The sequence below is a fragment of the Rhinoderma darwinii genome, chromosome 1 (assembly GCF_050947455.1).
Source record: "Rhinoderma darwinii isolate aRhiDar2 chromosome 1, aRhiDar2.hap1, whole genome shotgun sequence".
In the NCBI taxonomy this organism is placed as follows: domain Eukaryota; kingdom Metazoa; phylum Chordata; class Amphibia; order Anura; family Rhinodermatidae; genus Rhinoderma; species Rhinoderma darwinii.
In genome coordinates, this window is record NC_134687.1 from 327,429,399 (window position 1) to 327,455,605 (window position 26,207).

The 26,207-nt window shown below is 41.8% G+C and overlaps 1 protein-coding gene across 1 annotated transcript in view; it reads right to left on the minus strand.

The window, feature by feature from the left end:
• Nucleotides 1-419: 419 nt before the first annotated feature.
• The window catches only part of GRIN3A (glutamate ionotropic receptor NMDA type subunit 3A), a 342,200-nt gene continuing 316,412 nt past the window's right edge, over nucleotides 420-26,207 (minus strand). Inside the window, exon 9 of the mRNA XM_075825646.1 lies at nucleotides 420-1,319. Coding sequence (XP_075681761.1) covers nucleotides 986-1,319 — 334 coding nt within the window. The 3' untranslated portion in view covers nucleotides 420-985. The remainder of the gene's footprint in view (nucleotides 1,320-26,207) is intronic.

A 26,207-nucleotide genomic window follows, 5' to 3' on the forward strand; every position in this document is an offset into this window, starting at 1 on the left:
TGCATATCAGGGTGAAACCAAACCAAACAGAAATGTTCTATTATATTAAATAAGAATATTTTTGTCTTTAAAAAACAAAAAAAACTTTCATAAAAACATTTAATAAGCTGGTCCTTGATTCATTCAGTTCTGCATGTTTGAGATGACTACAAATATAAAAATCAATACAGATTTCATTTGTGAAAGGGATAAACGTCTTACCATCCTGCAATTCAATGCCATTAGGTATTCATTTGTCAAGATTGAATGAGTGTCAGCATGTAAAATATAAAGCGGTTTTGAAATTAATCTTTTTCTCCATACTCTGTGTCAGTCTTCTTTTCTGTGCACTTTTTTTAACTTTACTTATATACTAAAGTACAGTCATAAATCATCAAGTTTCTAGCTGGGAACTCTTCAAAAATACTCCCAAAGTCCAATAAACATAAAATCTTTTTTATTGTCTTTCACTGACCTCTTCAAAAAGGTAATCGGCTTTAGGATTCATCAAACATGATGCTTTGCTTCCTTTAGAAGTCCATTACAGTGTGGTTCAGCAATTAATTTTTCACCCTCATTCTCCACTAGCCTCAAACCGCTGAAATTTCAATTTCACAGATACACATTAAATGCAAATTTCCTTCATAAAAGTTAAAAATACTAGCAAAGGACATAGTGGAGATAATTCAAAACCATTTTAGTTTTATTAATGCACACTGAGGGGCTCAGATGTGAAAACCTTCATTTAATACCATGGAGGGGATATAGTGTGTTTCGGAGTATTAAAAGACTCCAAGGTCACATTTTCATATTGATAACAGTTCACACTGACTAGAGAAATACAGGTTGAATTTTACAAAAAAAGACAAATGAAGCTCATTAGAAGTAAAGAATTCTTCTTATCATGTACAGCAGATTTCCAGGTGTCCAGTGACTACACAGATTAAGTCACAGCCAAGACTTTTGCCATCAAACTGTGTCCCATGTTAAGACGTGGAAGCTGCTTTTAAGATTCAGCAGTCCTGTTTTTCCTCTGGAACTCTTCCAGTTCATTTTTTCTGTTCATGGCTACTTGCAATTCTTGCTTAATAACTTGAATCTGTTTTTCCAGTTCTGTCAGTTCTTGCACCACCGAATTTCTAGATATGTTAAGAGACTCAGCCTTCCCATTTGTGGTAAGTAATTTTGGAGTCTCTCTCCTTAACTGGGGCAAAGGCAAATCCTGCTGATGTCTGAAACTTAATTCATTGTGTGCTTCTTTAAGAATATACTTTCTCCTGTTGCAGCTGCTTTGGTTGGCAGTATTCCACACACGTTGCTGACTGTTTTCTGTATTGCACCTGGAAGTAATAACATAAAATTATATTAAATGGCATGAATTATACAAATAAAAAACAGCATGCAGAATCTATGTTTTACTTGCTTGCTTGCTTTAACCTGGCCAATTGACTCAACTAGAAAATTCTAGCAAGAGGAGATATTAAGGCTCTGTTCACACTAGCGTCATATCTTTTATTTACATCAGAGCCATGATAGCTTTACCGGATTTTTTTTTCAAATGGATACTGACAACTCCTAAAGTATCCCATTGACTTGTATGGGGTCTGTCAGGTTTACGTTGGGGGTTCCAGTATTTTGGACGTGAAGAATAGAGATGCAATATAAACGATTCATGCTGTCAAAACTAAAGTAAAATCTGGAGGAAACATAGCCAGAAATCAATAAGTGTAAACAGAGTCTAATTTATTAATTTAAAATATAATCAGAATTACTCCCTTTATGGGTGGAAATTATTTCTCTATAGGAAAAAAGTCACAAATGACCTTGCACTGGTTGCAAAGTTTCCAGCAGGGTTAAATTCTTTGCATTCACTGCAAAGTTACTTGTGACTTCTCTTCTCATAGGGAAACATTGAAGTTATGCCTTGATCTGGATTGTACCTCAACATTATCAACACTGGCGGGCATTATCATATGAGCCCTAACCTTATCATTGGATTATTCCTATTCATAGTGTGTGCTCCCTACAGTAGAGCAGTACTGATATCAGATGTGGTATTCAGGGGTGAACAAAGACAACAGAGAGCCCCCATGCAAGGACAGTATATGGGCCCCTTGTTCTTGAATATCTCAGGATAGAGCACACCCTTATGTCTGCTTATAAGGTGGCAGTAGGCCCCCTCACCTACTGGTTGCACCAATGGTATGTCCACCCCTGCAGTATATAGTATGTAAAGGAATTCATGGCAATACCTTTCCCTACATTAGAAGATATAGGTTTATCAAAGGGGAAATCTATATTTGTGTTTTTTTCTTCCGTAAGTAAAAATGTTGCTACTTAGTTTTTTTACTAACATTTTTCACTAAGAAAATAATAGAGTGTCAAGCAGAAGAGCATAAAAAGCAAGGGAGCAGTGTTCCTTATTTAGAGTACAATTATACATACAGCATACAGATATATCAAATGAAAACACCGCCCTGGGACAGATTGTTTAACCATGCATATCTGTATACAATACATTTGGAAAGTCTACAGACCTTTTCAGTTTTTCACATTTAGTTATGTTGAGGCCTTGTGCTAAAATACTTTTTCCCCATCATTCTGCGCTCAATAACCCATAATGACAAAGTGAAAACAGCATTTTAGTACTGCTAATTTATTGAAAAGGAAAAACTAAAATATTGCATTGACATAAGTATTCAGACGCTTTACTCAGCACTTAGTTGAAGCACCTTTGGCAGCGATAACGCCATCAGTCTTCTTGGGTATGATGACACAAGGTTTGCACACCTGGATCTGGGGATTTTCTGCCATTCTTCCGTGCAGATCCTCTCAAGCTCTGTCAGGTTGGATGGGGAAAGTTGGTGGACTGACATTTTCAGGTCTCTCCAGAGATGTACGGTTTCAGGTCAGGGCTCTGGCTGGGCCACTCACAGAGTTGTCTTGGCTGTGTGCTTAGGGTCATTATCTTGTTGATAGGTGAACCTTCGGCCCAGTCTGAGATGTAGAGCACTCTGGATCAGGTTTTCATTAAGAATATCTCTGTACTTTGCTCCATTCATCTTTCCCTCAAACCTGTCCAGTCTCCCTGTCCCAGTCGCTGAATAACACTCCCACTGCATGAGGCTGTCACCACCATGCTTCACTGTGGGGATGGTATTGGGCAGGTGATGAGCAGTTTCCTATAGACACGACGCTTAGAATTGAGGCCAGAACGTTCAATCTTGGTTTCATCAGACCACATAATCTTGTTTCCCACAGTCTGGGAGTCCTTTTGGTGCTTTTTTGCAAACTCCAGGCGGGCTTTCATGTGTCTGTTACTAAAGAGAGTGTCATGGTCTTTGGGTATGTGGACCCACTAGCCATAGTGGGGAGGCAGCTGGCCAAACAACAGAGCACCCAATGAATACAAAGTCCAGCACAAGGGTACCTGAATAGTCCAGACAGTGGCAGAGGCTTTAGCACAGATGAAGGTGGGTGCAGCAGGTTGCGCCAGACATGGCAGATGACAGCAGGTGCAGCAGGTTGCGCCAGACGTGGCGGATGACAACAGGTGCAGTAGGATGCGCCGGACGTGGCGGATGACAACAGGAGCATTGGGAATTACAAGACTAACATGGGAATTACTAACAACGCTCAGGCAAGGAATGAAGGGGCAGGGACCTTCTTATAGTCCAAGGTGATCTTGGAGTAATTAGACAATTCTTAACATGTTTGCACGCTAGCACTTTAAGGCCAGGAATGAGCTCGTGCGTGCACCCTAATAGTCACAGCAGGACAGGACAGTCGCATGTGCTGACATCCTCGGGGAGGAAGATGTCGGCAGGATGAGAGGGGTCTGCAGTCTGCGACCGAGGCCGTTACAGTACCCCCCCCTTACATTCCCTCTTCTTGGGTCCAGAGCGAGAGAGGAATCTCTTAATGTGGGCAGGGGCATTGAGGTTCTCTTCTGGCAGTCCAGGATCTCCTTCACCTCAAACACATCAGATTAACCGCTGGGAGCAACTGCGGGACTGGGAGTCTTACTGTAGCGGTCAAGGACCACCGGTTTCTGGAGGGACACATGAAAGGAGTTGGGGATTCTGAGGGTAGGAGGCAGCCGAAGCTTATAGGAGACAGGGTTTATCTGTTGTAGTATCTCAAAGGGTCCGAGGAACGTGGGAGCAAACTTGTACGAAGGCAACTTTAATCGAATATTCCTTGAGGACAGCCAGACTTTGGTACCTGGAAGATACTTCTTTTTATATCCGCTTTTCGCTTCATGCGATGAACTGCTAGCAGAATAGAGGGCCGGGTCTGTTGTCAGATTTGCAGAAAGTCCCCAAATGCAGAGTCAGCAGCGGGTACCTGAGATGTAGCCGACACAGGAAGAGGGACTCTAGGATGTTGACTGTACACAATGTAGAATGGTGTAGAAGCAGTGGACTCACTTGTGTGATTGTATTATGAGAACTCGGCCCATGGAAGAAGCTGTACCCAGTCATCATGCCTCATGGAGATGAAGTGGCGGAGATAATACTCCATGATCTGGTTAATCCTCTCTATTTGACCATTGGGCTGGGGGTGATAAGCTGCGGAATATTCCAATCTCACATCCAGGAGTTTACAGAGGGGTCTCCAGAATTTTGAGGTGAACTGAACCCCCCGATCAGACACGATGTGAAGAGGCAAGCCATAAAAACGGAAGATGTGCTGGAAAAAGAGATTTGCCAGTCGAGGAGCAGAAGGAAGACCTGTCAGCGGGATAAAATGTGCCATCTTCGATAACTAATCCACCACCACCCAGTGTTGCATCCTGCTGAGGGAGGAAGGTCTGTGACAAAGTCCATCGCAATGTGCTGCCAGGGGGCATTGGGTACAGGCAGAAGTTGGAGCAGGCCAGCAGGCTTGGAGAGAGCAACCTTGTTAGAAGCTGGACAGGGCATCGGCGGGACGGTAGTGGAGCACAAATTGGAAACGGGTAAAGAACAGTGACCACCTGGCTTGACGGGGGTTTAGTCTTTGAGCAGACTGGAGATAGGTGAGGTTCTTGTGGTCAGTGTATATCATTATGGGGTGAACCGCGCCCTCTAGCAGATGTCTCAACTCCTCCAGAGCCAATTTGATGGCCAGTAGCTCCCGATCCCCAATAGAGTAGTTGTGCTCTGCAGAGGAAAAAAGTCTCGAGTAATAGCCACATTCTACTGCCTTTCCTTTGGAGCTCCTGTGGAACAGAAGTGCACCTGCACCAACAGAAGAAGCGTCCACCTCCAATGAGAACTGCCGAGACACGTCAGGATGATGGAGGATCTATGCTGAAGTGAAGGATTTCTTGAGGCTATTAAATGCAGATTCTGCCTCTGGAATCCACACCTTGGCGTTGCCACCCTTCTTGGTAAGGGTAGAGATGGGAGCCATCAGTAATGAGAAGTTTGTGAAAATTGCCGGTAGAAGTTGGCGAATCCCAAAAAACGATGTATGGACCACAGGCCTGTCTGCCAGACAGTGGCAGAGGCTTTAGCACGGATGGAGGTGGGTGCAGCAGGTTGCCCCAGACGTGGCGAATGACAGCAGGTGCAGCAGGTTGCACCAGACGTGGTGGATGACAGCAGGTGCAGCAGGTTGCACCAAACGTGGCGGATGACAGCAGGTGCAGTAGGATGCATCAGACGTGGCGGATGACAACAGGAGCAGCAGGAAACAACTCCAATCACTAACAGGCTCAGGAACAATAACACAGCACGGGACACAGGCAGCAGGGCACGGGAACACTGGGAACAGGGTAAATACTAAGGGACCATTTGCAAAGACTAACATGGGGATTACTAACAACGCTCAGGCAAGAAGTGAAGGGGCAGGGCCCTTCTTATAGTCCAGGGTTATCTGGGAGTAATTAGTAAATTTTTAACATGTTTGCCCGCTAGCCCTTTAAGGCATGGAATGAGCTCGTGCACACACCCTAGTGGTCACTGCAGGACAGGATGGCCGAATGTGCTGGCATCCTTGGGGAGGAAGAAGTCGGCATGATGAAAGGGGTCTGCTGTCTGCGACCGTGGCCATTACAGAGAGGCTTCTTACTGGCCACTCTGCCATAAAACCAGACTGGTGGAGTACTGCAGTGATGGTTGACCTTTTGGAAGTTTCTCCCGTCTGCACATAGGCTCTTTGGAGCTCAGCCAGAGTGACCATTGGGTTCTTATTCACCTCTCTTACCAAGGCCCTTCTCACCTGATTACTTAGTTTGGTGGGCAGCCAGCTCTAGGAAGAGGCCTGTTTGCTCCAAACTTTTTCCATTTAAGAAATATGCAGGACATTGTGCTCATAGGAACTTTCAGTGCAGCAGAATTGTTTTTTTTAACCCTTCTCCAGATCTGTGCCTCCACACAATCCTGTCTCTGAGCTCTACAGGCGGTTCTTTCCCCCTCATGGCTTGCTTTTTGCTCTGATATGCATTGTCAGTTGTGAGACCTTATATAGACAGGGGTGTGTCTTTCCAAATCATAGTTACATAGTTAGTACGGTTGAAAATCATGTCCAATCAAACAAATTTACCACAGATGGACTCCAATCAATGTGTAGAAAAATGTCAAAGATGATCTATAGAAATAGGAGGACCCCAGATCTACATTTTAAGTGTAATAGCAAAGGGTCTGAACATTAAATGCAAAATTTGAGTGTTTCATTTTTAATAAATTTGCAAAAAATTCTACAATTCTGTTTTCACTTAGTCATTATGGGATATTGAGTGCAGAATGAAGGGGGAAAACTTAATTTTTTTTTATTTCAGCACAAGACCTCAATATATCAAAACGGGAAAAAGTGAAAGGGTTTGAAGACTTTCCGAATGCACTGTATATTAGAAGAAATTTCACAATGATGGAAATAACATTGAGAGTCAACATTCTTACTGCTTACTTTGTGGCTATTACTTATTCTATATGCAATCTGTTAATAGGGATACTAAGTGTATAGAGTAAATGGTGCATAAATGGTGCATCTAATTGAAAAGTATTCATGCGTTACATATGACTGTTCCATTCTAAAGTGTTGTCTGTTCTGTAATTAACCTATATTTTGCTTTTAGAAAAAGACTATTTAAGCCAATTTAAGAAAAGAGACAGAAATGAAGATTGCTTTCAACAATATACTACTGTCTCGTTCGTTCAAGATGGCACGAAGGTTAATGCAAGAGAGGAAACGACATTAGAGAACAGCAAAAATGAACACTCTTTCTGTATACAAAATGATTATGATCCTAGGGTGCAACAAGAAAAAAACTGAAGCTTATTCATCACAGCCACAAAAATGAATGGTGGTTTAAAATCTTTGCAGAAATGGAAGTACAAAATATCAGCTTTTAAAGTTCTATGAAGTTTATGATGTTTTACAAAAGTGTCTGGTGGCTTGTGTAATAATATTCAATTCATGTCAGTTAAAATAAGCTAAAGAACACAAGCATAAATAAGAGAGGCAAAATGTAACTGGCATGGGCACTGAAGGAGGCATCATAAAATGGAAGTGTACAAAGACCGTGTCATAACACTGCCCATACAACATTGCAAGCAATTTAGGACCAAAATGGCTTCATGGTCCTCTTAAGGCCGTATGCACATAGATGTTATACAATGATACAGGGGCATACAACTTTATTGCATGACTTTATATAAAACTGGAGGCATATGGAGGGTTTCTTCTGTGAGATTTCATATGAATCCGACAGAAAACAACTATTGCATGCTCCTCGCATGCCACATTACAGAGGTATTCTTCATGATGGAGCACTATATGGCGGTATACCGTGTGCTGCTCTACAACCTCTGCCGTGTGTATGAGGCCTATTATATTATTCATATGAAAAATAGCCAACAAATGGTGAAGTGACTCAAAGACAATTTTTGCCATATAGCTTTAAAGTGCGTGGTCTTGGCTTGGAGCAGATATTTGTGTGCGTAAAAACTGTTTTAAGAAAAGGTGTCAGTTTTGCCTCAAGCAACAAGCCAGCTTCCAACTTTAATGTATCTGAGACTATAGAAGAGGTTATTTAATTCACTGCTGTAAGAACAGTTTTTATGTTTGAGGATAGGGACCAAAGGCTATCCTCATATGCGAGGCCTTGATGATGATTGAGAGTGTGTTAGAAACGGCTCAAAAGTCAAAAAAAAATTGCGACTTTTGAACCATTTGGCACTTTTCTACATCAGAAAACTGGCGTCCTAAAGTTGATATATTTCCCCTTTTAGTGTTTCAGTTTTTCCCTATTTTCAAGATATTTGTTTGCTATCGGTGAATGAGAACGCTTTTGTTTGTATTCATAAGCTCAAACCCCTATGTAGCTATTCTTGCTCTTAATTGTGAAACAGATACAATTGTATTCAGTGAGCTAAATACATCAGCAGCGCAAATCTCTCTGTTAGTTTGCTACAGTGTATCAGTCCAAAGTCCAGGCGGTTTAGCTCACAGAGCATTGTCTTGACAAAATATAATTGTATCCATCTCTCCGCTGAGAACAGGACTAGCTATGTACAGGTATACAGACTCTGGATGTAAGCAAAACTTCTCATTCACTGACTGCAAACAAATTTCTTGAAAATGATGAGAAATTGAAACACAAAGTACATTAGAAAGTTGTAGAATGTTTTATTTATGTGATTAAGCTTTATATATATATATATATATATATATATATGCACACATATATATATATATATATATATATATATATATATATATATATATAATCGGAAAGCCTTTTTAAGTTAAGTAGTAAAATTTGTCACCACTAGGTGGAGCTTAGTGCATATGAACCTATTATTGAGTTCAATAAAAGCTGTATAAATCCATTGATCTCCCTCTACTGGTGTCTATTGTCATCCATAATTGCGTCATTTAACTCATTGGTTGTCAAAGAGATTGGAGGGGCTGTCCAGATTACAAAAACATTGCTGCTTTCTTCCAAAAACATGGTGCCACACCTGTCCACAGGTTCTGGGTGGTATTGCAGCTCAGACCCATTCACTTCAGACACACCTCATGGACAGGTGTGGCAGTTTCTGAAAGAAAGCAGCCATGTTTTTATATTTCTGGACAACTCCTTTAAATCATTGGTACACTTTACTAACCAAGAGTACCTAGTCACTATTCTGATTCTGACCATCGTAAATTTCCAGCAAAATTACATAGTAACCCATAACTAACCAAGATTACCATGGATAATTTATTAAAATGACCACCATTTTAATAACCCATAAGCCCACCCTATAAATGTACAATGTAGAAAGTGAGTATAATCTGTGGTGGTCGTGGTGGGGAATTTTGCCATGTTCTTCATGGCACCAATACGCTTAAAAAGAATTGTGCCTGAATATTGTGCAGTGTAGAACTTATGTTTTAAAATGTATATGCTTGTGTGCATGTTATATATATACAGTGAAGGAAATAAGTATTTGATCCCTTGCTGATTTTGTAAGTTTGCCCACTGTCCAAGACATGAACAGTCTAGAATTTTTAGGATAGGTTAATTTTACCAGTGAGAGATAGATTATATTTAAAAAAAAACTGAAAATCACATTGTCAAAATTATATACAGGGTGGGCCATTTATATGGATACACCTAAATAAAATGGGAATGGTTGGTGATATTAACTTCCTGTTTGTGGCACATTAGTATATGGGAGGGGGGAAACTTTTCAAGCTGGGTGTTGACCATGGCGGCCATTTTGAAGTCGGACATTTTGTATCCAACTTTAGTTTTTTCAATGGGAAGAGGGTCATTTGACACATCAAACTTATCGAGAATTTCACAAGAAAAACAATGGTGTGCTTGGTTTTAACGTTACTTTATTCTTTTATGAGTTATTTACAAGTTTCTGACCACTTATAAAATGTGTTCAAAGTGCTGCCCATTGTGTTGGATTGTCAATGCAACCCTCTTCTCCCACTCTTCACACACTGATAGCAACACCGCAGAAGAAATCCCTCCCGATCTGACCCCCTTAGACTTTTATCTTTGGGGTCATCTGAAGGCAATTGTCTTTGCTGTGAAGATACGAGATGTGCAGCAACTGAAACTACGGATACTGGAAGCCTGTGCTAGCATTTCACCTTCCTCAGGATCAAGGATACCCCACAAGGTGAGATTTTGCATGGAGCCCCAGATCGATGTCGATTGACAGTCATTTTGTATGCCTTCCATTTTCTTACTATTGCACCAACAGTTGTCTCCTTCTCACCCAGTGTCTTACTTATGGCTTTGTAGCCCATTCCAGCCTTGTGCAGGTCTATGATCTTGTCCCTGACATCCTTAGAAAGCTCTTTGGTCTTGCCCATGTTGTAGAGGTTAGAGTCAGACTGATTATAATTGAGTCTTTTATACAGGTGACCATTTAAGACAGCTGTCTTTAATGCAGGCACCAAGTTGATTTGGAGCGTGTAACTGGTCTGGAGGAGGCTGAACTCTTAATGGTTGGTAGGGGATCAAATACTTATTTCTCTGTGCACAATGCAAATAAATATATATAATTTTGACAATGTGATTTTCTTTTTTTTTTTTATATATAATCTATCTCTCACTGGTAAAATTAACCTAGCCTAAAAATTCTAGACTGTTCATGACTTTGACAGTGGGAAAACTTACAAAATCAGCAAGGGCTCAAATACTTATTTCCTTCACTGTATGTGGAGAATATGATCACCAGATAAATCATGCAACTGACAAACATCCGTTTACATTTCCAGCGTGCTTGTCTCAGCTACGCTAATATATTCCGCACTCACATTTCTACTCCGCTTTTTTCATCTAGACTAATAAGAGACTTGGAAGCTGTATCTGGCATTATTGCTTCTCAATAAAATGTACACAGAGCTCTTCACTTTAATTAAAAATACAGTAATATTTAATGCAGTATCACACACACACAATTTCAATAGTCTATTTATGTACTAGAGTGGTTGAAAGGCATGAACATCAATTAACTAGTCTAAATGTTTGTCAAAACTCCATTTACATTTTGACTAATGCTGCATTTTCTCCTCAGACATCAATTAAATGAAGTATCTTGCTTATACCTTGGAGCATAAGAAGCACAGGTAGAACTGCTCATCATGTCTCATAAAGCATGATATATTGAAGTAACCTAGTGGAGACCAATAAATCATTTGCTCACTCTGCTTTGTACATCTGCGTTGATTTCATTAAACTACAATGGCATCATACACATCTTTGCATCACAAGCATATCTATGATTTTATTAGAGAAAAATAAATAAGATTGGTTGCGCCTGTCTCAAAGTATGTCAAAGAAGCTTTCATTTGTATTGATTAGTAAACTGTTTTCCATAGAGCACCTGAAATGATGATTTATTTAAAAAAAAGTCAGCACTTATATGACACTGCTGTACAAATATATACTTTATAAATCCATGAAGATAGAAAGATTGCTTAACAGATGAAAGATATTTAAAAAAATATAGATAGATGATTGATAGATGATTGATAGATAGATAGATAGATAGATAGATAGATAGATAGATGATAGATAGATAGATAGATAGATAGATAGATAGATAGATAGATGATAGATAGATAGATAGATAGATAGATAGATAGATAGATAGATAGATAGATAGATAGATAGATAGATAGATAGATAGATAGATAGATGATAGATAGATAGATAGATAGATAGATAGATAGATAGATAGATAGATAGATAGATAGATAGATAGATAGATGATAGATAGATAGATAGATAGATAGATAGATAGATAGATAGATAGATAGATAGATAGATAGTTAGATAGATAGATAGATAGATAGATAGATAGATAGATGATAGATAGATAGATAGATAGATAGATAGATAGATAGATAGATAGATGATTGATAGATAGATAGATAGATAGATAGATAGATAGATAGATAGATAGATAGATAGATAGATAGATAGATAGATAGATAGATAGATAGAGATCCGCCCAGGTTCCCAAGGAGTAAGCAGCACTGAACATGAGCTCCTGAGTCTACATCAATATATACCTTGTAATGAGCAAACTGTAAGGCATAACCTGGATAATACAGACTCCATGGAAGACAGGAGGAAGCAGGACTAAAAGTTCTTCATGAAAAATAAGAAATGTAAAGATTTGAAAGAAAAAACAAGAATTTTGCTTAGAGGACAGACTGCAGCAGAGAACATCAAGTCTGACCGAGTCCAGAGAACTGAGCATCCAAAAGGTAAGAACTTCCTGCAACACCAACACAATCCTACTAGAGAGAAAACACCAGAGATATAAGGATTTATCTAAAAATGGAAAATCACAACTTAGAACAAGAAATGCAGAATAAAGTAAATGTCCATAAGACGGAGTTTGGGATAGAAGATTCAGACAACAGGGGGTCAGGCACCTTGGAGATCACATACTCCGAAGAGCAGAGGAGCATTCAAGCGAGGAAAGCAGTAAAACATGCCACAATCAGACACAATCCAGAGACACTTTTTGCTGACTTTACCTCTAAAGAAGAAGTCAAGAGGAAAACAAATGTATTATTCTACACTGAGCACCGCTCCGCCTGGCACACAGCCCTGTGCCAGCACTATAAGGACATATCAAAGTGTGGCATCAATAAGGGCCGACAGATCAGAATAAAAGACCCAGGAAATGATGGGAGTATTACACTTACCATAAGTCTATACAATAACGGCAACGTTCTCATACAAGGCAATGAGGACAAGCTAGAGGAATTCCAAGAAATCTTTCATCATATTAAAGACCAGGCCCAAACTTACAAAGAACAACAAACTCCAGCAACCCAGACCAGAGATGGACATACAGAGACAATCTCCAGCGACACCCCCGCTGCCCCATGTCCCAATGTCCCACACCCCTCACCCGACACCCTCAGAGACTGTTTATCTCAATTAGAAAGAGACTTTGTACAATTCAAAGAAGAACTTCAAAGAAATCTCGGTGACAAAAACACAAATGACCAAGTAATTAAAGAGATAAACAAACTGAAGTGTGAACATGCATCAGCTCTGCAGGAAATACAATGTATACTCCGAGAGCTAAACAAGAAAATACAAAGCTCAGATTAGAGATAGAAAATCTAAAACCACAAACACAAAGTCTAGGAGCAAGGGAGAGCGCTGAGGTAAGGACTGCCAATGACCAGGGCGCTAGTACATCAAATCACCCAAACCCAATAAATATTCCTGAAATTAATGAAAACAAACTAGGAGAAAACAGAGCGATACAAGTGGGTACAAAGCCGACCGCCAACCAATCCTCCAGCACAGAACCACAGCAGCACCACATAACACCACCAAGCAGGACCCAGGACACAAGCATCAGACAAGCCACCCGCAAGTCACAATGTCCTGATACTGTCCTAATAATTGACTCAAATGGCAAATACCTTAATTCACGGCGACTCTTCCCAGGAAAAAGGGTCAGTAAAATTCACTGTGCAACTATCCAACAAGTCACATCAGTCATCAATAACCCACATTTTACCAATCCAAACCATCTCATTATACACACGGGTACAAACAACCTCCAAGACCAGCAACAGCAGATTGCAGAACAACTGACCCAACTAGCAAAGACGGCACAACAAAAGTTCCCTGACAGTAAAATAATTATATCATCCGTGCTCCCAAGAAAAGATGTACCCAACGAGATCACCCAGGCCATCAACACAGAGCTGGCAGCGAACATCAGCTCAATGTCAAACATCAGCCTGGCACAACACCCCTCCATAGAGCAGCACCACCTGTATGATGACAAACACCTCAACAAACGAGGGGTCAGCCTTCTGGCCAAAGAACTGAAAGACATTGTGCTGAACAGACCCCCCAGACCTGGACCCCACACCAGCCAAAGCCATAACATGGAGACATCACTAACAATGAAAAGACCTCAAACTCCACACACCTCACTACACCCAGGAGAAAAAACCCTTTACCCAAGGTCAGACCAACAGAGGCAAAAGCCATGGAGAAAACCCCCTGCCTCACACAGAGACACGCAGAGCAGAGATATGGAGGAAACCCCCTGCCTCACACAGAGACACACAGAGCAGAGACATGGAGGAAACCCCCTGCCTCACACAGAGACACACAGAGCAGAGACATGGAGGAAGCCCCCTGCCTCACACAGAGACACGCAGAGCAGAGACATGGAGGAAACCCCCTGCCTCACACAGAGACACGCAGAGCAGAGACATGGAGGAAACACCCTGCCTCACACAGAGACACGCAGAGCAGAGACATGGAGGAAACCCCCTGCCTCACACAGAGACACGCAGAGCAGAGACATGGAGATGATAAAGACCCTGCTCAGCACTCTATGTAAAAAACTAATGTGACTGTACAACACGAGAACATCTACAACACATCCAACAGTCACATCTCCAGCCCGTCCTACACAGCGCCGCTCATTACAAGGTATATGGACACACAATGACGTCCTTTATAATCAGCAGCTGGAATATTCAAGGCCTCAACGCCTCAGCCTTTGGATGCAAAATTAACGATCCAGACTTCATCCAAAGACTGAAAAATATCGATATACAAATCCTCCTGGAAACATGGACTAGGACAGAGAATGAGTCCCTGGTGCCCACTGGATACAGGGAAATCTCTGTCCCCGCCCTGAAAAATAAACACATCAAGCAGGGTCGGTGTTCAGGAGGAATATTAGTCTGGTACAAGGAGGAGCTCCATGAGCAGATCAAAGCCGTGAAGCGAGGAGACAGCCACATCTGGATAAGAATAGGCAGCTCCATCCTCACCTCTCAGTCTGACATGTATCTCTGCGCAACGTACATCGCACCGCCAGAGTCCCCGTACTCCAACCCAGACAGCTTTGAGATTATACAAAGGGAAGCCGCCCATTTCCAGACCCTGGGCAGCGTTCTCATCTACGGAGACCTCAATGCAAGAACGGGGAGAGATAAAGACTACCTGACCAATGATGGAAATATCTTCATCTTTGGAGCAGAGGCCGACTGTCATAACTCCCTACAGAAAGAGAGAAACAGCTATGACAGCACCGTCAACAAAAGCGGGAAAAAACTACTGAATCTATGTCGAAGCTTAGGACTCCACATACTGAATGGCCGCACCAAGGGAGACTCTTTAGGAAGGTATACACTAAACTCCCATGTAGGCAGCAGTGTAGTAGACTATGCCATCACGGACATGGACCCCGCAAACATTGGCGCACTCATAGTCACTCCACAAACGCACCTGTCAGATCACAACCAATTACTTCTATACATCAAATCCACAACCAAACCATCTGCACAAAAACCACATCAAACCGGCCTCTTCAACCTGCCCCCATCTTATAAATGGTCCAAAACGTCAACTATAAAATATAAAGAGACAATGAACAGACCAGAAGTGCAGGAGATGCTTCACAACCTCTACAACAAGGTGTATGAGACAAGCCCAGGAGGGGTCAATCAGGCCGTAAATGACCTCAATAATATATTCTATACCATGGCAGAGAAGTCTGACCTGAAAGATGTGACTACAAGAGGCCACAAGAAATACATCCTAACGGTTGGTTTGACCGTGAGTGCAAAGAAGTACGGAAGACCCTAAGAAATGCCTCAAATAAGAAGCACCGAGACCCAAACAACACCGGTCTGAAGGAGGCCTACAGCAACATACAGAGGCAATACAAGACCATCCTCCGAAAGAAAAAACAAAGGCACATCTCCACCAAACTTACCCAACTCCAATATGCCCTCCATGACAACTCGTTCTGGGAATTATGGAAACACATGGGCAAAAATTGCAAGAAAAACAACCTTCATATTCAAAATGGCAACATCTGGCTCCAATATTTCAGGGACCTCTACAAAGATATCCCGAAAGAAGAACAAAGCCAAGAACAAAAACAAATAATATCAAAATTGAAGGCGATGGAGGAAACACTTAAAGATTCTCAAAACCCCCTGGATACACCAATAACACTGCAAGAAGTAACAGAGAGAACCTCAGACATAAGGTGTAAAAAATCCAGCGGCCTAGACAGAATCTCACCAGAAATGATAAAACACAGCCCGCCAGAAATACAGGCCGCAATAGTCAAACTATTTAATATAGTGCTGAGTGCCGGCTACTTCCCGCAAATCTGGAACCAAGGCCTTATAACACCAATCCACAAGAGTGGGGACAGGTACGACCCAGCCAACTACCGAGGGATATGTGTCAGCAGCAACCTGGGGAAACTGTTCAACAGCATCCTGAATAAGAGAATCCTCAGCTTCCTCACCCAGCACAATGTCCTCCACCAAAGCCAAGCTGGGTTCATGCCAAACCACCGCACCACTGACCACATCTACACCCTGCGCAGCCTCATCAAGAGCCACGTCCACAATACAAAGCATGGGAAGATTTACGCCTGTTTTGTGGACTTTAAGAAGGCCTTTGACTCAGTGTGGCACCCGGGCCTATTCCTGAAACTGCTGGAGAGCGGAATAGGAGGTAAAACCTATGACGTCATCAGAAGCTCCTACACAGAGAACAGATGCAGCGTGAAGGTGAACGGGAGAAGAACGGCTGATTTCCAGCAGAGCCGAGGAGTCAGACAAGGCTGCAGCCTCAGTCCAACGCTCTTCAACATCTACATCAATGAACTGGCCACAGCTCTGGAATCCTCCTCAGCACCAGGTCTCGCCCTCCATGACACCCAGGTGAAATTCCTGTTGTATGCAGATGACCTTCTGTTACTATCACCAACCGAGAAAGGTCTCCAAGACAACCTGCAAATCCTAGAAAAATTCAGCTCCACGTGGGCACTACCCATCAATGCAAAGAAAACCAACATCATGGTGTTCCAGAAGAGAAACTCAAAATCCCCCAGGCACCCGACCTTCACACTAAATAACGCCACAATCACAGCGACCGACAGGTACACTTACCTGGGCCTAGAAATCAACCAATCAGGAAGCTTTAAACAAGCCATAGAGATTCTGAAAGACAAGGCGTGCAAAACCTTCTATGCCATCAGACGAAAACTCTATCATCTCAAACCACCAGTGACGGTCTGGCTGAAAATCTTTGACTCCATCATCTCCCCAATCCTCCTGTATGCCAGTGAAGTCTGGGGTCCGGACACATACCCAGACTGGTCAAGGTGGGATTCCAGCCCAACAGAAATCTTCCACCTAGAATTCTGCAAACACCTTCTCCAAGTCCATCGGAGCACCTCAAATAGTGCCTGTCGGGCAGAACTGGGCAGATTCCCACTACACCTCACAATCCAGAAGAGGGCGCTATCATTCTGGGCCCATCTACACAGCAGCAGGCAAAGTTCCTATCACCATAAAGCCCTGTTACACCAAGGGGTCCCAGGTAAACCAGGCCCCCCAGAACATCTCACCCTGACCCGGCCTGAAGAAAATGTCACCCAGCGCGGCCTCACAAAAGCCGAAATCAAGAAGACAATAAACAAAGGCCAAGAGGAATATATCAGTGACTGGAGGAACGACATAAAGACATCCCAGAAACTGACAATATACCGGAGTCTACAGCGGGAATATAAACTGGCGCCATATCTGGAGAAACTGCCAAACCCCAGAGACAGACAGATCCTGAGCCGCTACAGACTGAGCGCCCACAACCTGCTCATCGAATCCGGGCGCCACAGACAGACCTACAAGCCCAGGGAGAGCCGACTGTGCCAACAGTGCGACCAGGAGGCCGTGGAGGATGAGACCCACTTCCTGCTACACTGCTCCAAATACTCAGCAGTGAGGGACACTCACTTCAGGAGACTCTCTGATCTCTTACCGGACTTCAGCTCCATGGAAGAGCAAGAGAAACTCTACATCCTGCTGGGTGAAGAGGAAACCACAGTGGGCACAGCGGCACAATATGTCACTGCATGCCATAAACTGAGAGAGACATGATATGCCATGGACTTGTATAACCCCGACCCTAGATGTGTCCCTATCCCCAAGCCCTCAGTCCCTATCCCTCATTCCCTTACTTCTTACTTGCTTTGGCAATGCTAATATGTATTTGGTCCTGCCAATAAAGCTTCTTTGAATTGAATTGAATTGAATTGAATTGAATTGATAGATAGATAGATAGATAGATAGATAGATAGATAGATAGATAGATAGATAGATAGATAGATAGATAGATAGATAGATAGATAGATGATAGATAGATAGATAGATAGATAGATAGATAGATAGATAGATAGATAGATAGATAGATAGATAGATAGATAGATATGAGATAGATAGATAGATAGATAGATAGATAGATAGATAGATAGATGATAGATAGATAGATAGATAGATAGATAGATAGATAGATAGATAGATAGATAATAGATAGATAGATAGATAGATAGATAGATAGATAGATGATAGATAGATAGTCGTCCAAAGACAGGCAGCACTTCAAGTTTTAGTGAAAAGTTTTAGTGAAAAAATGGCTTTTATTTAGCCCTTGTGCAATGTTTCGGCTCAGCGTATGGAGTCTTTTTCAAGCTTGAAAAAGGCTCCATACGCTGAGCCGAAACGTTGCACAAGGGCTAAATAAAAGCCATTTTTTCACTAAAACTTGGAGTGCTGCCTGTCTTTGGATGACTATACTTGGATTTGGAGCAGTGATCAAGCTACCAGGGCGCGCATATACAAATACATAAGAGGCACATATATACAAGCACAAAGACACATTCACATACAGACCCATATATACCCACACCGGCACATATATACACAGTACAGATAACGTAGTAGATGTCCCCTGCAGTCCTATGTAACACCACAGATAACACACAGTGATAACTCTCTGAGTACAGATAATGTAGTTGTTACCTACAGTCCTATGTATCAGCACAGATAACACAGTGATAACTCCCTGAGTACAGATAATGTAGTAGATGTCCCCTGCAGTCCTATGTAACACCACAGATAACACACAGTGATAACTCTCTGAGTACAGATAATGTAGTTGTTACCTACAGTCCTATGTATCAGCACAGATAACACAGTGATAACTCCCTGAGTACAGATAATGTAGTAGATGTTACCTGCAGTACTATGTAATATCAGAGAAAACACAGTATTAACTTTCTGAGTACAGATAATGTAGATGTTACCTGCAGACCTATGTAACACCACAGATAACACAGTGATAACTGAATACAGATAATGTAGTAGATGATACCTGCAGTACTATGTAACACCACAGATAATACAGTGATAACTCTCTGAGTACAGATAATGTAGTAGATGTCCCCTGCAGTACTATGTAACACCACAGATAACACAGTGATAACTCTCTGAGTACAGATAATGTAGATGTTACCTGCAGACCTATGTAACACCACAGATAACACAGTGATAACTGAATACAGATAATGTAGTAGATGATACCTGCAGTACTATGTAACACCACAGATAACACAGTGATAACTCTCTGAATACAGATAATGTAGTAGATGTAACCTGCAGTCCTATGTAATATCATAGAAAACACAGTGATAACTCCCTGAGAACAGATAATGTGGTAGCTTTACCTGTAGTCCTATGTATCAGCACAGATAACACAGTGATAACTCCCTGAGTACAGATAATGTAGTAGATGTCCCCTGCAGTACTATGTAATATCATAGAAAACACAGTGATAACTCTCTGAGTACAGATAATGTAGTAGATGTCCCCTGCAGTTCTATGTAACACCACAGATAATACACAGTGATAACTCTCTGAGTACAGATAATGTAGTTGTTACCTACAGTCCTATGTATCAGCACAGATAACACACAGTGATAACTCCCTGAGTACAGATAATGTAGTAGATGTCCCCTGCAGTCCTATGTAACACCACAGATAACACACAGTGATAACTCTCTGAGTACAGATAATGTAGTTGTTACCTACAGTCCTATGTATCAGCACAGATAACACACAGTGATAACTCCCTGAGTACAGATAATGTAGTAGATGTCCCCTGCAGTCCTATGTAACACCACAGATAATACACAGTGATAACTCTCTGAGTACAGATAATGTAGTAGTGTTACCTGCAGTCCTATGTAACACCACAGATAACACACAGTGATAACTCCCTGAGTACAGATAATGTAGTAGATGTTACCTGCAGTACTATGTAATATCAGAGAAAACACAGTATTAACTTTCTGAGTACAGATAATGTAGATGTTACCTGCAGACCTATGTAACACCACAGATAACACAGTGATAACTCTCTGAATATAGATAATGTAGTAGATGATACCTGCAGTACTATGTAACACCACAGATAATACAGTGATAACTCTCTGAATACAGATAATGTAGTAGATGTTACCTGCAGTCCTATGTAACATCACAGATAACACAGTGATAACTGAATACAGATAATGTAGTAGATGATACCTGCAGTACTATGTAACACCACAGATAACACAGTGATAACTCTCTGAATACAGATAATGTAGTAGATGTAACCTGCAGTCCTATGTAATATCATAGAAAACACAGTGATAACTCTCTGAGTACAGATAATGTAGTAGATGATACATGCAGTACTATGTAATATCATAGAAAACACAGTGATAACTCTCTGAGTACAGATAATGTAGTGGATGTTTCCTGCAGTCCTGTGTAACTACACAGATAACACACAGTAATAACTCTCTGAGAACAGATAAAGTAGTGGATGCTTCCTGCAGTCCTGTGTAAAACCAAAGATAGCACACTCTGATAACTACACACACACACACACACACACACACACACACACACACACACACATGGCATGTATATATATATATATATATATATATATATATATATATATATATATATATATATAAATGTATGCAGTGCACCTCCTAACTGGAGATACACTTTGAAAATATTATTTCCATGAATTAATTGCCATGGATTGGTTGAAGTTTTATAGATTACCAAATATGAAAATGTGGTGTTTCCTTTAAGGGGCAGCTTAGTATATAGGGGGCAGCATAGTATATAGGGGCAGCCTAGTATATAGGGGGCAGCATAGTATATAGGGCAGCATAGTATATAAGAGGCAGTAGGTATACAAGGGGCAGCATAGTATATAAGTGGCAGCATAGTATATAGGGGCAGCATAGTATATAGGGGGGCAGTGTAGTATATAAGGTGCAACATAGTATATAAGGGGTAGCATAGTATAAAGGGGGCAACATAGTATATAGGGGGCAGCATAGTATATAGGGGCAGCACAGATATCTTCCTTTTATCTGTTCTACTTTAATATTGAATACACACTTACAAAGAGACAAACACATACAGACACACACACACACACACACACACACACACACACACACACACACACACATACAGACACAAACACACACACACACACACACACACACATCCCTCATTGCTGACAGGCTCACGGGATTCTTGCAGGATGGACGGGCTGTGGACGGAGCTTTCTCCTCTGCTCTTGCCTCTCGGCTCATTTACTTCATGTGTGTAACTAAGAACAGAGGACAGAGCAGAGCCTAGTGGCGCCCCTACATTCTAGGAGGCTGCAGCGCCCTGTGCACCCGCACAGGTCGCACACCCCTAACGCCGGCCCTGGATATGAGATAAATGATAGATAGATAGATAGATAGATAGATAGATAGATAGATAGATAGATAGATAGATAGATAGATAGATATGAGATAGATTTATAATAGATAGATAGATAGATAGATAGATAGATAGATAGATAGATAGATAGATAGATAGATAGATAGATAGATAGATAGATAGATAGATAGATAGATAGATAGATAGATAGATAGATACAGCAACAAAGAAATGATCGCAGCACTCCAGAAGTAGTTGCAAAACGAAATGTGGTTTATTTAACCCATGAGGAATTTGCTACATTTCAGTCCTCTCAGCAAGACCTTTCTCAACCTTGCTTGAGAAAGGTCCTGCTGAGAGGACTGAAACGTAGCAATTTCCTCATTTGTTAAATAAACCAGATTTCGTTTTGCAACTACTTTTGGAGTGCTGCGATCATTTCTTTGTTGCTGTATCTAAAAGGACCGTGTGGATGACGGTCAAGGACTCATAGCATCCTTTACTGTGTACCTTTGAAGTGCTGCTTTTTTCTACCCCCTAGATCAGGGGTCTCAAACTCGGCCTGGTAAGTGGGCCACATATAGAAAAAATGGGAAGTTGACAGGCTGCATTACTTTCAAGTTTGATACAATACAAAATTATTGTTAATCTATTAGTTATTTGAACTACTATAACACTACATTACTATAATAATACCGCTAGATTTAAAATTTGAGAGAATTCTCCACGTGCTTATTTCAACAATTCAGTTTTCCAGTATAAGTGTCGCTAAATATAGTCCCGCGGCTCAGTTAGCAGCGTTTGGCAGACACACATGTCAAGATTGGACAGCCCCTTTTTAGATAGTGCCACAGAGTCTTCTGGAGATAGTGCCACAGAGCCCTCTGTAGATAATGCCACAGTGCCCTCTGTAGATAATGCCACAGTGCCCTCTGTAGATAATGCCACAGTGCCCTCTGTAGATAATGCAACACACCCCTAGATAATGCCACAGTGTCCTCTGTAGACACTGCCACACACCCACTTGTAGATAATGCCACAATGCCCTCTGTAGATAATGCCACAGTGCCCTCTGCAGATGCTGCCACAGTGCCCTCTGTATATTCTGCCAATGCCCTCTGTAGATGCTGCCACAGTGCCCTCTGTAGGTGCTACCACAGTTCCCTCCGTAGATGCTACCACAGTGCCCTCCGTAGATGCTGCCACAGTGCCCTCCATAGATGCTGCCACAGTGCCCTCTGTAGGTGCTACCACAGTTCCCTCCGTAGATGCTACCACAGTGCCCTCCATAGATGCTGCCACAGTGCCCTCCATAGATGCTGCCACAGTGCCCTCCATAGATGCTGCCACAGTGCCCTCCGCAGATGCTGCCACATTGCCCTCTGCAGATGCTGCCACATTGCCCTCCACAGATACTGCCACATTGCCCTCCGCAGATGCTGCAACATTGCCCTTTGCAGATGCTGTCACAGTGCCCTCTGCAGATGCTGCCACAGTGCCCTCTGCAGATAATGCCACACACACCCCAAGTAGATAGCTCCATTGGGGCTCCCTCTAGGAGTGGAATCCCCAGCCAAAGCATTGACACGCTTTGGCTGGGGATTCCTCTGCTGTTGGAGCCCCTGACGTCACTGTCCATACACAGTGACATCAGGGGATCCTCCTGGACCGGAATGTGATATCAGGAGCAACCCCAGAGCTGGTGTCCTGGAGCAGAGCACTAGAATAGGCTCTGCGCCGGAACTCTGGGGAAGCCACTGATATCAGTGTCCATATATGGAGAGTGATGTCAGGGGCTTGCCCAGAGCTGGGGTTCCGGAGCAGAGCCACTTCTAGCACCCTGCCTGGGATTCCAGCTCTGCTCCTGACATCACTGTCCATATATGGACATGGATATCAGGAGCAACCCCAGAGCTGGAGTCCCGGGCAGAGCGCTAGTAGGCTCTTCCTGGGACTCCATCTGTGCTCCTGACATCACTGGGACTCCTGCTCTGGGAAAGCCCCTGACATCACTGTCTATGTATGGACAGCGATGTCAGAGGCTTCCCCAGAGTCCCGGAGCAGAGCCTATACTAGCTCTCTGCCTGGGACTCCAGCTCTGGGGAAGCCCCAGATATCGCTGTCCATATGTGGACAGTGATGTCAGGGAATTCCACAGAGTCCCGGAGCAGAGTCTATACTAGCGCTCTGCCCGGGACTCTGCTCTGGGGAAGACCCTGACAACACTGTCCATATATGCAAAGTATCATAAGTCAGTGATGCTCGGATGACGTGTTCCTTCAGTGTTTTGGGTGAGTGCCTCTGTTTCATGTTCATTTCCTTCACGATGTATATAATTACATACACCTGTTCTCTTGTTCACAGGTGTTGCCTAATGTGAATATTTGATCTGTCTTTGTATCACATTTACACTGCATATTTTTATTAAATTTATGATGTTGTCACGATTATCCACATATGACGATTGTGATCACTTGAGTAAATACTCATAACATTTAAATTTTTATATTTATATATATATTTTTGTATACTATGTTAAACTCCTCCAATAATGGGTGTGTATAAATACACTAATATGTCTGTTCACACATTGCTTGACAAAGGCTGCATTGAGCAGCTGAAACGTTGCATTTTATCACACAGATGGGTGAATAAAAATCCCTTTTTTTACTTCTGGAGTGTTGCCTCTATTTCTATTCTTTGATTGTCCATATATGGACAGCGATGTCAGGGAAATCCACAGAGTCCCGGAGCAGAGCCTATATAGCACTCTGCCCGGGACTCCGCTGTGGGGAAGCCCCAGACATCGCTGTCCATATATGGACAGCGATGTAAGGGAATACCACAGAGTCCCGGAGCAGAGCCTATATTATCACACTGTAGTACTGCAGGCAACTCTTAATCCCTGAGCTAAAGCTGCTAGTGGGGGCATGTGTCTCCAAATCAGCAGCAGAGGCTACTTTTAGAGCCTCCGTAGCAGATCCCGTCATAGTTAACCAATGGGATAGCTGAAACAGTATATGTATTTCATATGGCTGTAGATGATTAAAGGGAGAACAGCGAGTCACATCATGTCATTAACATGTGAATATATTCTTTGTATACATGGGAAAAATTCAGTAAAACTTAAAAAAAAGAACAAAATAAGTACAAAATAAACAAAAGAAAAGAAATGAACTAAAATCATTATTATCCATCATTACCAAATAAAACACTTACCTACATGAAACGTGAAAGAAAATAATTACATCTTTTCTGGCAGCCAGTTACATTGTCAGAAAGAAGAAACTCCACACGAAAATGGTAATTAGCATATCTTGATGAAATATCATAAATAGCAAAAATTAATACAGAGAAGCGCCGGTATGATAGAGGAAACCTAGAGATGCTTTACCTAATTGTGATGTTTTCTATATGGTTATATACTGTATCTTTCATTACTTGTTATTCGTTTATGGAAGAAAATAGCGGTCTTCTTATGTTTTTATTTTCCTCATAAGTCACCATTATCATTCATTTTCTACAATCTAGTTTCTTGTAAGAAACCAACTTTGATAATAGAAAACCATGGTTACCTAGTATAATTTATGCAAATGGAAACATATGGTAAATTTATGTAAATTACTTAACAACATTTGAGGAAACACAAAAATAGAGACATTTTCTTACTTATCCTCACACAACGTGAATATTGTTGTATATGGAACTAACCTTTTCTATATTGCTATCTACATACAGCTACACATTGCATATTTACAGTATCTGAATATCTAACTATGTACATTGAACTTATAGGTTACACTTATTTATGCATAATCTTGTTTCTTATTGTGATGTACCTACTGAAACAACAGTACATGTTCCTGCTATGGGACTAGTAGATATAGGACAGCTAGTGCCAAATAATGTCCATTTTACTTGTTGTCTCACACTTAGTAAGATTGAAGTGGTTATTAAAAGGGGTTTTCCAGGGACACAAGATTGTTGGACTAATACTCTATGTAAATATTGAATAAAGGTCCTAATATGCATTCTGCATTAAAGAGGCTCTGTCACCAGATTTTGCAACCCCTATCTGCTATTGCAGCAGATAGGCGCTGCAATGTAGATTACAGTAACGTTTTTATTTTAAAAAAACGAGCATTTTTGGCCAAGTTATGACCATTTTTGTATTTATCCAAATGAGGCTTGCAAAAGTCCAAGTGGGCGTGTTTAAAGTAAAAGTCCAACTGGGCGTGTATTATGTGCGTACATCGGGGCGTTTTTACTACTTTTACTAGCTGGGCGTTCTGACGAGAAGTATCATCCACTTCTCTTCAGAACGCCCAGCTTCTGGCAGTGCAGACACACAGCGTGTTCTCGAGAGATCACGCTGTGACGTCACTCACTTCCTGCCCCAGGTCCTGCATCGTGTCGGCCACATCGGCACCAGAGGCTACAGTTGATTCTGCAGCAGCATCAGCGTTTGCAGGTAAGTCAATGTAGCTACTTACCTACAAACGCTGATGCTGCTGCAGAATCAACTGTAGCCTCTGGTGCCGATGTGTCCTCGCTCGTCCGACACGATGCAGGACCTGTGAGTGACGTCACAGCGTGATCTCTCGAGAACACGCTGTGTCTGCACTGCCAGAAGCTGGGCGTTCTGA